The sequence below is a fragment of the Sparus aurata genome, chromosome 8, assembly GCF_900880675.1.
Source record: "Sparus aurata chromosome 8, fSpaAur1.1, whole genome shotgun sequence".
NCBI lineage: Eukaryota > Metazoa > Chordata > Actinopteri > Spariformes > Sparidae > Sparus > Sparus aurata.
In genome coordinates this window covers 27,522,478-27,534,609 of record NC_044194.1, presented here as the reverse complement: position 1 = coordinate 27,534,609, position 12,132 = coordinate 27,522,478, and the positions used below count along the sequence as shown (strand labels likewise).

At 40.8% G+C, this 12,132-nt stretch overlaps 1 protein-coding gene across 2 annotated transcripts in view; it reads left to right on the top strand.

Moving 5' to 3' along the window:
• Nucleotides 1–12,132, top strand: part of gnao1a (guanine nucleotide binding protein (G protein), alpha activating activity polypeptide O, a) — a 104,755-nt gene that overhangs the window by 19,004 nt on the left and 73,619 nt on the right. For both annotated transcript variants that reach the window (XM_030425147.1, XM_030425148.1), the window contains exon 3: nt 6,416–6,557. In XM_030425147.1, coding sequence (XP_030281007.1) covers nt 6,416–6,557 — 142 coding nt within the window. The remainder of the gene's footprint in view (nt 1–6,415; nt 6,558–12,132) is intronic.

The window sequence follows — 12,132 nt, the reverse complement described above, 5'->3', positions numbered from 1 at the left end:
GACAGTCGCTTTGATTCACACCAGACCCCATGGGGTGATGGTACCGAGGAGTGGTTGTCAATACTTAATTGCCTACAGCGTGACCATTCTGCGTCGCTGGTTTATCTTGAAGGCTGATACTGACATCTGCTTAGATACATTTCCCCCCACAGTGCTCTCCGTGAAAGCAAATGCATTGCTGAAAAAAAAAACTATTCTGACCTTTTTATAGTGTTAAAAAACACATTCATCAACTTAGAAGGATGTCATGTGCATAATCAAATAGCTAGTGGATCCACATGGGCCGGACTGACTGACTGACATCAGCTGCTTGGAAGGGGGGCCCTCCTCACCCATTATGCCTTTGTTAAAAACACTATCCTTGATCAGTGAATTGATGCATGCTGCTCTTTCATGAGGGTTTTATTAGGGTGTCTGGGACTTTATACACGGGTGTCAAAGAGTCGACTGTATTGGTTACTGTTTACTGTATTTCTAAAATTTAACTTTTTGTATTACTTGAACTGATTATCAAAATAGGTTGCTATTCATTCAATAGTTGACAACAAATCTACTGATCAATTAATGGCTGTAGCTTTAAAGGTGCAGGATGTTAACGTTGTCCACCTGTTGAGTTTATGCTCTCAACAAATGAGGGGCAGCATATCATCAGAGAAACTGCTCACTGCAGCTAAATGTTTTCTGTTTATACATCCTCAACTGCAGCTTTGTTTAGCCTGTTAGCTCAGTTAGCCGTGCAGCTCGCCAGAATCCCAGCGATACCCCATATTGTCAGTGTCTATACAACTAGGACAAAGAGGTTTTTCAGACTTCAGTAGATACCTCTGGACAATCACTTCAAAATCTGTTTATAATTTTAGTTTTTTTAAACACTGTTTATACTAAATCTAACATATTGCACCTTTTTAATGTTGAGTGTTTTTCTGTGGGGATGTGACAAAACGAAGCTCACTCAAACTAGACAGAATGCATACTAAATATGTCCGATCTCTGAGTGTGCTGCTGATGTACACTATTCTCTCACAGTGAGACGCTCAAAGGAAATGGAGGAGCGTCTCAGACAATCGCTGTCTCTTTATGAAGTTAAATTGGAAGCAACTTTCCAAAGCCGCAGTTTGATTGACGCACACACTTACTGTATCACTTCCTGTTGGTGGAGAGCACCTGGCCTCACAGGTGTTTGACAAACACAAAACAAACTTGACTTGCACTTGTTATGTGACATGTCATGTTTATTACATTTCAAAGGCCATTTTGGTTGAGAAGCACAAACGGCAATCATTTAATGTGATTATTGATTGCTTACTGACATCTGCCATCACACTAAACACCTGCTATTTGGCTTCTAACACGGCAACACGTAATGATATCATGGAATATTATGGTGGTTAAATTGCCCATATGTCTGTCTCTGTGTCCATCTGTCTAGCACGGTGTGAAATTAAACTATGTTTCAGGTCACTGTGCAGACTGTGCCAAAGCTACAGGAAATTACACACACAAACACACACACACACACACACACACACACACACATACGTACTCTCTCTCACACACTTTCCCTCACACACACACAAAGTGCTCTGTCTTTGCTGACAGAAGGCCTTGGAGAGTGGGTAATGAGAAAAGGTCCTCATGCATGAAAGCTCACGTCAGCAGGCCAGCCAGCTCAAAAACACACACACACACACACACACACACACACACACACACACACACACACACACACACACACACACACACACACACACACATCCAAGTCCTTGATACACCTAAAACTAATCTTGCTACAACACTTATCTTGAATAATTTTCTTCTTTTTCAATTGTGGTCTCACTCTTTTTTTTTTGACCATCCTTTCTTTAAAGCTCCGTTACGCGAACTCTCTCTCATTTCCCAGGTTAATAAAGTTTTCTAGGAAGACAGTAATGAATCCTCTGAGTTAAATTGCCCTCCCATTTTAGAAAAGCATCTCACATGCATATTGCTCATCTTTCAAATATGTATTGCACACAGATGTTATTGTCGTGACACAAAACAGGTTGATGTATACCATATGACTTGTGCATCATGTTGGAGAACTACACTCCTGATATACCTCTATATTTCTGCTTTCAGGAGTCTCAAATTCAATTTTTCAGGGTTCTCATTGATTTATGTTTCATGGAACTGTGAAACATGCATCACCCTGGCATCAGCTCAGCTCACTGTTTTCCGCAGAGACTGCAGCATCTAATTAAGAGTTTGTACTCGTTTCACCTCTCTGGTGTAAGGGAAGATGGAAGAAAAGACAGAATTTCAGAAGAAGTTGGCAAGTCATTAAGACAGAGTGAGAGACGAGAGGAAAGACTAAAAAACAGCGAGTGTATATAGAGCTACAAAGAAAGAGTCTGTTTTCTGCTGCGGTGCAGTTTTATATTTATGTGCGTGATGCAATCTTTTGGCTCTGTATGTAATTTCGTTGGACACGTGGGCTGATGTGCACATCAGACACGTAAGAATAAAGAAAATTATTCGTCCTTGATCCAGTGTACAGATCTGTGCCCTGTCCCTCTGCGTGAAAGTCAACGATGTAAACAGGAGCTGGGTGTATTTATATAGGACTGGCAGGCTGCCTGATTGATCTGAAACATTACACTGCTCAGGCCGTGCTGTCCTCAAGACCACAAACACACAGTCTCACACGATATAAACATGCACACACACACACACACATGCGCGCGCGCATACATACAGTACAGAGATATAGTGGCACTTGTTTGTCAGATGTTCAGTGTTTGGAAGACGGATCTTTATCAGTGCGTGTGTGTGTCATGGATGGAATCCCCCTTAACTATGCAGGAGAATGTTGTTGCTTTGCAATTTCAACGATACACTGTATTATTATAAAAATGAAATATATTCATCAGCAGTGGTTTATCCTCTGTGGTCGCCATATTTGCAGTTTAAATGGAACCTTTCAAATCTTTTAAATATATTTTATTTAGTAATTAATGTAAGTCGTCATCTTGAAGGGGCATGGGAACACAGTGAGTGATGCTTTGTGTGCACCTTTTTGTCCTTCAGTTGTACACTGCAAGTCTTTAAAGGGTCACTTCACCATGTCACATATCAGAGTGTGTTAACAGTCTTAAGGAGTATGTGAGAAAAGTTGTACAAAGTTTTGTGTGCCCTGGCCAAAATCTGATGAATCTTGATGTCTCAAGTAATGTCGCTCAAGTCAGCCCCTCTTCCGCATCTCTGCTGGACGCAAGGGGCTTAAGGCTGTTAGCCACTCCTACCTTAACACACCTAAATCACCGGGTGAATCGCAGGCATTGTTGCAAATACATTGCAAGGTTTTGACAACCAGGAATTCATCGAATAAAAAAGACCATGTCTCTATCGAATTTGAGCAAAGACAACAATATAAGTATTACAATGTTAGAAGACTGTAATGCTAAATTAAATTTGATGAGATAGTTATTACCACTCCCATATTTGTTTGATGAAAAATAAAGCTTGGGTCAGTGTACAGCTTAACAAACACTCATACTTGGAATGACTAGCCTGATCTGACCAAAAGTAACCATATCTGCCAAGTTATTCTTAAACTCAATCATTAGCATATTTTTACTCATCTGGCAGGGAGCACCAACTTTTTGCAGTTCCCCACAACTGCTAACAAAAAAGATGGCCCATAGCTCCCTGTAAAAAGACAAATGGTCGTCTTTTATGTGTTTTTTTTTTTTTACGAATTAAACAAACAAGATACAGTTTCATAATTTAGTTGCTTTCCATGCTTCCATGTTTTTAGACTTAATATTAAACCAGGCTTAACTCGAGCTATATAATCGTCACATAGTTATGTGTGAGTGCTATTGATATTGTCATTTAACTTGGAAAGAAAGCAAGTAAGCCTATAACACAAATGTTCAACTATTCCTTTAATTCAGCCATCAGGCATTCACACTACAGCTGTATTTCACAGAATTTTACTCAGCAGAACCAATGAAATCCCCATGCTTCTCATCAAGTTGTTAGAAATGGTTCTTTGTTACTTCTCAAAGGAAAACTAATCTAGATTTTCTGAACAGTTGCTCCTGGGCTCAACAGACTGAAAGGTCCCTGTAACCACAAAAAAACACAGGCTGCTAAACGGAACTAGTGACATGATCCATTTCTGTGTCTTTCGATCATTCTTCTCAGCACTTTCCATACTGTGGACAGCTTGCACATGCACCCCCCTATTTAGCCACAACCTGCTCACAACACAAATGCCCACTTGCTCATGGGGCTTACAGTAATCATACTCCAAAATAATTGACACCAAAAAGCATTAAATCACATGCCAGCGCTCACATGACGTGCTTAGACCCTCACTGGCAATAACGTTCACATGCTCTCTCTTTTTTAGATCAGTTTTAAAATGCACCCAAAATAAGCATACAAGTGATATACAAGTAACTTAAATTGGAAATATAAAGAGGGAAATAATAGATATAAATTGACATTAGGGATTTACACAGTGCATTTACAGATTTTGAAACGTAGTGATAGATTCAATCAAATGGGTGCCTGTCACAATCTGGGAGGTCCCAGATTTGTTTTTGTTCTGGCAGGACTCAGCATAAATTAACCTCTGGACTTGGCACAGGTTCAAAATTGTCCACACACATTTGCAGACATAATTTTACCCTTGTGGATTTGGTAGGCAACTTCTGTGCCTGATGGTGTTTCCGGTGGTCTCTGAATGAGCATTTTGCTTCCTCTGAGTTCTTCCACTCTCATCAGGAACCTCTTTTTGAATGTCAGTTTTATGGAGGATTTTGAATTTGTGACACTTTCATCTGTTCAAAAGTAAAGCTGAGCTGTAAAAAGTATACATTTATGGTACAGACGAGTGAACTTTGACATCATCGTCAGCATAAGTAAGAAAGCTTGTTTCGGGATGTTGACTAGTGATGGTCTATGTTGCATACATGTGGTAGACAAGACGGTGAAACAGTATTTCCCCTCATCATGGAGATTAGTGGGTGATCTGCCCATTGGCTCATCTCTGTGGTGTGTCAGGAGGTGTCAGGAGGGCAGAACCTCAATTATAGCCGCTTACTATGGGTGAGAGTAACAGATACCAGACTAGACAACCACACTGTAAGTTGATAGACATGTTTCAAGGCGTCATCCTCAGTCCCTTCTGTAAAGAGATCTTGTTCAGCCCAACTCATGTCTTTGTGGAGACGTTGTCCATCTGAATGGCTTCACAATGTTGCCCCAACCTGTGTCTGTCTGTCTGTATCAGTCAGTTGTTTTCTCTCTGTGTCCTCTCTGTAGTTCTTGGCTGCCCATCTCTCTGTCATCTCCCTCTGTTTGACTTTGTCTGATCCGTCCATCTGTACAGTCTTACCTCCTGTCTGCCTGGCTAACTGTCTAACTGCCTATGAGTCTGTCTGTCGGCGCAGCCGTGTTTTAACTGCAGTGAAAGACACCATGACATTTAAAGCAGCAGTGTCTAAATGTCAGCTTAGCCTACTGGTTAGGGACCCTCCCCATGCTGCCCCCCAGTCCAGCTCGCTCTTTCTTTTGTGTTTTTGTTGCAACTCTCCCCCAACCACCTGTGTTTCTCTCTGACCCTTCACCCCTATTCTTCAAAACCTTCTCCTTGCTTTATGTATCTAAACCTTCTACTATATCCCAGGAACACCTACTGTTCACACGGTCTTATATGATAACTGTAATGGAGATGTATTATCATCATTTTTAGGTTCATAATTATGTTTTAGGTCACCACTAGAATAGGATTACATGTTTTAATGCACAAAAAAACACAGCATCAGTTTTTTGCTGCAGCACTATATTCCCCCCTCTGTCTGAAACACTCTGTTTTAGCTCCTTTAGCTCCCAAATACCTACTCTTCTCTGATTGGTCAGCTCACACGTGCCTGAGCTAGCACTGCAAAACAACAACAACAGAGCAGCTGTGCCAAATTAATGCTCATGTGCCGAACTGGCCCCTCAGCTTTGATATATATGTACTCATATATATTTAATATTTGATATAGTTAGGTTACATGGTGAGGTAGTGTGATGTCACAAAGTCTACTGACAAGATGTTTCAGGAGCAGTGTTTTCTGTGAGAGAGGAGCTCCCTTTGATGCGGGTTTGGGGCTTTTAACTTAAAAAGTCTTAGTCCTTTAAATTGTCCTTTTTGTAGTTTATGTATGTATACATCAATCTGTCTATCAATGTATCTGCACACTAGTACACCTGCCTATCAATGCACACATTAATTCTTATTTTCCTCTTTTCAACATTCTGGTAACTGATTAAGGATTATGTAAGGGGCTGTTGTTCCTGTGTCTGTGCACAAAAGAAATTCCGAACCTATTGTTCTGTCCCCATCGACTAATGTGTGTGTGCATTTGTGTGCGTTTAGGATCATCCACGAGGACGGTTTCTCTGGCGACGATGTAAAGCAGTACAAGCCTGTCGTTTACAGCAACACCATCCAATCTCTGGCTGCCATCGTGCGTGCCATGGATACACTGGGCCTGGAGTACGGAGACAAAGAACGGAAGGTCAGCTCTCATCCCCCACGCTTGCACACACTTTCCAAGCACGTCCATCAGACACATTCAGCGGATACACACACACACACGCAGCAGCATATGCGCATTTCAAATCCATGATTTTAGTGCATGATGTCATACAATCACACTGAAATGTAGCACAGACACAGGACCATCACAGATTGTTTATATTCTCAAGTCCATAACTGTGAACTGAATAAGGCTGAATGATGTCAATCAACATCCTTCAAATGCTGAGCTCCCAGTCCTGAACACAGCGAGTAGCCACTGGATGAAAAAGAAGTGCTGCAGTTCAGGGCGAGGACACAGTGTGCCGTACACAGAGTTACTGTCTTTCAACCAAAGCACCAGGAGTCCAGCTCCAACTTCAGGTCCTTGCTCCGACCTCTTGGAAAAATACATCTCTGTATGTGGACGGAAAGAGTATCACATTATGTCCGTTGGGTCACCATAATTGCAGGTAGTCTGTCAGGGTCACGGCAAGAGAATACTGTAGTTACCATGCACTTTAACTCCCCCCTGTGTGTGCGGACTGTGTGCGTTGTAAAAGTGTACATTAACCACGCAGTGTACTGTAGGTGGAACTTGTTGTTAATGTCACAGCTTATTAAAGCCGCTGTTACAGTACTTTTGTTTTGGAGAGCCGATGTCCTCACAGGAGTGGCATTTTCCACCCACAGTGAGAACGAATTGTACAGGCTGTTATTTATACATTATTTATGCTTACTTCTTTTATAAAGCGAGTGTCCATAAATGTAAAGGTAAAAGTATTCATCAAAATTAGAGCCCGATATATTGGTCAGCCAATATTACTGTCCAATATTGGCCTGTCACGGATATATTGTATCAGTGGATATGTTGTCTGTATATGCTGATATATAACCTTTTTCTTTTTAAAGAGCATATTGCATAACTCAACACTGCTCCTGAAACACCATACATCTCCTTTAAGATATCCTGCCTCAGTTACATACTTGTCTTGTGCTTGATTTACTCAGTATGTTTATACAGTACATATGAAATAATACTGACTTATGTATCGTCAATTGTTGTTTTTCTTACTCCCTAATATTAGTATTAACCTCGGCCCGATAAATCCTGCGCCAACCGGGCTCTCGTAAAAAGATCTTCGAAAGCAGCGGTGTAGCAAGGTGGAGGGCAGAACCCCACAGTCACCATGCCATAGGCTCGCAAGCAGCACATAATCTCAGGACTATGACAGATCTGTTACAGATCGAGTTAAACAAGTAAATTCAGCAGCGTCTGTTTCAGCAGCACAGCACATTTTATGTTGTCAGCTGGAGGTGGCTGAGCGGAGGTGAAATCTCAGCTGCTCTTGTTTTTCCTTGTTTGGGTATCATACTTAAGTGCTTACCATCATATTGCAGGCAGAAAACTACAGTCACACAGCAGTAACAGCAACATATTGATCATTTGCCTAGTAGATTTTTACGCGAAATAAAGTCGAGATGGTTAAGAAATGCTATGACGATGGTTATTTCTTTCAGTTTGTTTTGTATTTGAGATGTTTAAAGGGGTGAAACCACGACAGTTGTATTTTTAAATCCCACAGTATGAGGACAAACTCTGACTGTGACTTTGTTATTGAATGTCAGCTCTTCATCGCGCCGGGTCTTTCATTTGTTAAACTGTCAACACTAGCATCGACTTGATGGCTAATGGGAAAGGCTGCCAACAAACTCTGTCATGCTTGTGCCAAAATTCCTTCATGCCAGTCTAAGTTAGTCCTGCTTCTAAGTTCTCTAAATCCTAAAGCACACAAGTTCAATATATGATAGGCTAATTGAGGATTAGTCTAATCCACAGAAGAGCATCAGTCCTATCTCAGTACAGAGCAATGGTAAGAGGTTAATTAGAGATGTAAGGATCATGAAGACGCAGTGTTACATTATACCAACCTCTCCTGGCCTCTGTCTCAGTTTTAGGTCCCAAAATTCTCATAATTCCGGCCATTAGAGTTGTCAGGATTGGAATTAGCTGTACCTTTGTACCATGTCGTCAATGTTGGGCCTGAAGGGAGTTCCAAATGGATTACAGCGTTTCCCGTCTGGAATTTATAAGCCCATACAAATGGACACGGCCAAAAACTGCACACTGGCTGAGAAGCCTGGAACGGTGCGTTTAAATGCAATGATATCCGCCCTTTCTAATTAAATGGATGCAATACATCGGATATAAGCTCATATGTTGGCTCTAGAATGCAGTGTGTCAGAGCTTTTCACTCTGTGGGGGAATTGGCACAACAACAGATTCTGAAATTATTTATAGCGATATACTGTTTTAGTCTCATGTGACCCTGTCTACATATCAAACAACCTCACATGGCCTGTGTGGAGACTTTAACTGCTGTTGTTTGTTTGAAGTTATATGCAAGGAAACTGGGCATTTAAAGGTCATGAAAGGGCCGCAAAGTAGTTTTGGAGAAGAAATTCAAACTCAGAATATTAATATATACAATATTAATGAGGTAATAACACATAATCAGAAATATTTTATTCAGCCATAACTGAATAAACAAGCTGTTCTGGGGACCTTATTTCCCTCTGAGAACATTGTTTGAAGCTAGAAATGTGTCAGGGTCCACCAAAACAGTATGAAATTATGTTGTCCTTTAAGGTCAGTTTGTTTATTCAGTTTATTCATGAATGAAGCGAGTTTGTTACTTTAGGTTGTTTAGACATACAAGATCAGTCAATGGTAATCTAAAGACATAGAATGTGTCTGTATCTGTACAGGGTGACAGTGACATGGGCAATGATGTGTCATTGTGGATCGGAATGAGGTGATGGTGACGTTTGTAATGACTAATAATGCCTCAGTGAATGCAGCGTTGCCTGTAGATCAGTCTCGTACAAGCTGGCCTCTTATGTCAGACTGTTAGCGGTCACAGGTTTGTCTTTGGTAACAAGTTTTATTGAATAGTTGAGTAAAAGAGGCTCTGGATTTCCTGTGCGCTCTCTCTCTCTCTCACTCTCGCTCTTTCTCTCTCTCTCTCACTCACACACACACACAGACACGTGTCATTGGTCTTAACCTTACCCAAAGGCACAGTATATTTTTAATCACAATGAAGCTATTGATACACAGACTAGAGAGCTGAAATAACAATACACCTATTGATCAGGATATGATATGGTGTGTGTGTGTGTGTGTGTGTGTGTGTGTGTGTGTGTGTGTGTGTGTGTGTGTGTGTGTGTGTGTGTGTGTGTGTGTGTGTGTGTTCCGTTGAGGTGTTTATTAGTGTGTGTGTGTGTGTGTTCTGTTGAGGTGTTTATTAGTGTGTGTGTGTGTGTGTGTGTGTGTGTGTGTGCGCTGTTTAGGTGGTAATAAATGATGTGCCAAATTGTGCGACCCCCAAGAAAACTTCCTCTTCCTTATGAACAGCTGATGGGAGTGGCCCACATGGAGATGCAGCGATGGGTCTTACTGTATAAAGGACAGGATATTGTTTAATTATTGACAGTTGAGAGGGTGAGATGGCAGTCAAGCGAGAAAAGATGGATCGATTCCTGATCACAGCTTTGAATAACGGATTGGATTATTTTTCGGATCGGCAAAAGGTATTTGATTATAAGCTCTTTTACATCCATGGTCTCCACTCTGTTGTCTCGCTTAACGTCCTAATGCAGAACTATCTGATTGGGTACACATCATGGGTAAAAGCATATCAACAATGAAGGCTACTGTGCTTGACAGACAAAGAGAGACCGGAACTGCTCTTGTGAGCGCGGAGCTGTGTGTGGAAGGGAAGGCAGCACATCTTGTCGAAGTTGCAATAAACGTCACAATCTCATGGTCTAAGGCACAGTCACACAGGTCACACAGCTTTTTCTATGTGTTTTGCTCTGGTTTACGGTGAGGGATGACAGAAGGTTATGAGAGAACTGTAAAATGAAGTATAACAGAAGAGAGACATATTTTAGTTGTTTTAAAAGCCCAAAAGCTGAAAGGGAAGGAGGAAGGACAGGAGATTATTTAAAAGAAAATGGAGAGAATGTGACAGTGGACAAGAAACAGATACGGACCAGACCGAGCTTTGTTTAAACTACGCCTCCACATCTGACTTCCCCTCAAAGTAACCAGAGGACACCACTCAATCCATAAAGGATTAGGAGGATAGCTCACATCTGGGACACCTACTCGTACATAAAAGTGAAAGTCTTGTCAGTGAACATCTGAGAAAACTGGTGTTAGCTGTAAAAATGTGTTCTGCGTTATTTTTCCGGTGTTATTTTTCTCCTTATCCCCTCCCTTTGTTTCTCTTTCACAGTACAGTGAATTATAATCACAAATATTTAACCCCACCTGTGCCACCCAATTTTCCCTTTGCTTGATCTCACCATGTCTTATGATAGGACCACCCTTATCTGTTTCTCCGGCCCTGGCTAGTTGCTGTGGCAACCCAGTGTTTTGCTTCGCTCTTAACACATTCCGCAAGCCTATGTCCAAGGGCGGCGTGACACATACACTTAGACACACACACACACACACACACACACACACACAAACATGCACACACAAAGTCACACAATGATAGCGCGCTTGAAATAGACTGAGTGTTATCACTGCCGTATGAATCTTCAAGCAGTTTTCACCCAGGTTTCAAAGAAGCTACTGCTGCCATACAGATTATGAATAACTGTTAAAACCTCCTCAGGTATTTGGTCATAAAAGAAAGAAAAGACATTTTAGATTTTGATATCTGTTGTTTTATAATATAATATGATAAGATTTCTAAGATTTTGAGTTCTTTTTAAAAGAAATTGTTTTGGTCAGATTCTGAATGACTTCCATTATTACAAATTTACCATTAAAATTACTATTTTACCGTTACAGTGGCAACCCAAAGTAGTTACAACATGTTGGTTGGGTTTTGGATATCTACACACACAGTTGTCTGCACTAAGATTTGTACTTTGCCGAGATCGTGGTGATTTGGACAGACCTGAGCAGTCGCTCATTTTGATGAATTTATTTTTTTTCTAATCAGTGAGTGCCTCCATATCCTCATTGACAGTGTCAAACCGATAACAATCTAATATAAATAAAGCTATATTGAACATTTTTTATCAATTATGTACGGTAACTTAGTTTACATACCAGTCAGTTTTTGCTCAAAAGCCAGAACTCTATATTGTTTATAAGGGAATTCAGCCTGCTAACAAATCTATACATCATAATCTTTACACACGAGTGAATTGTCGCAGCAGATCCTTGGGCTTCATTTTCTATAGGCTAATTGCTTCAATGCATCCGCACAGTTCTTTTGGTGAAAATTCCCTGGCATTACATCATGTGTGTGCATGCATGCTCAATCTTATTTGTTCAATGTCGCTAGATCTGCTTGTTGAATAAATGAAGGCGGAGGCTGAATGGTGCCGGTGGTATACAAACGCATTCACACTACATACAGCAGAAGCTGGAGATGGAGATCCACTTCCATTTCATCATCATTTTGTCATTGTCGTCGTTCTCATTATAACAGATAAAATGAGTGTTTTCATTACAGCTTTCAATAATATTAAAGTCAGACTGATCCATA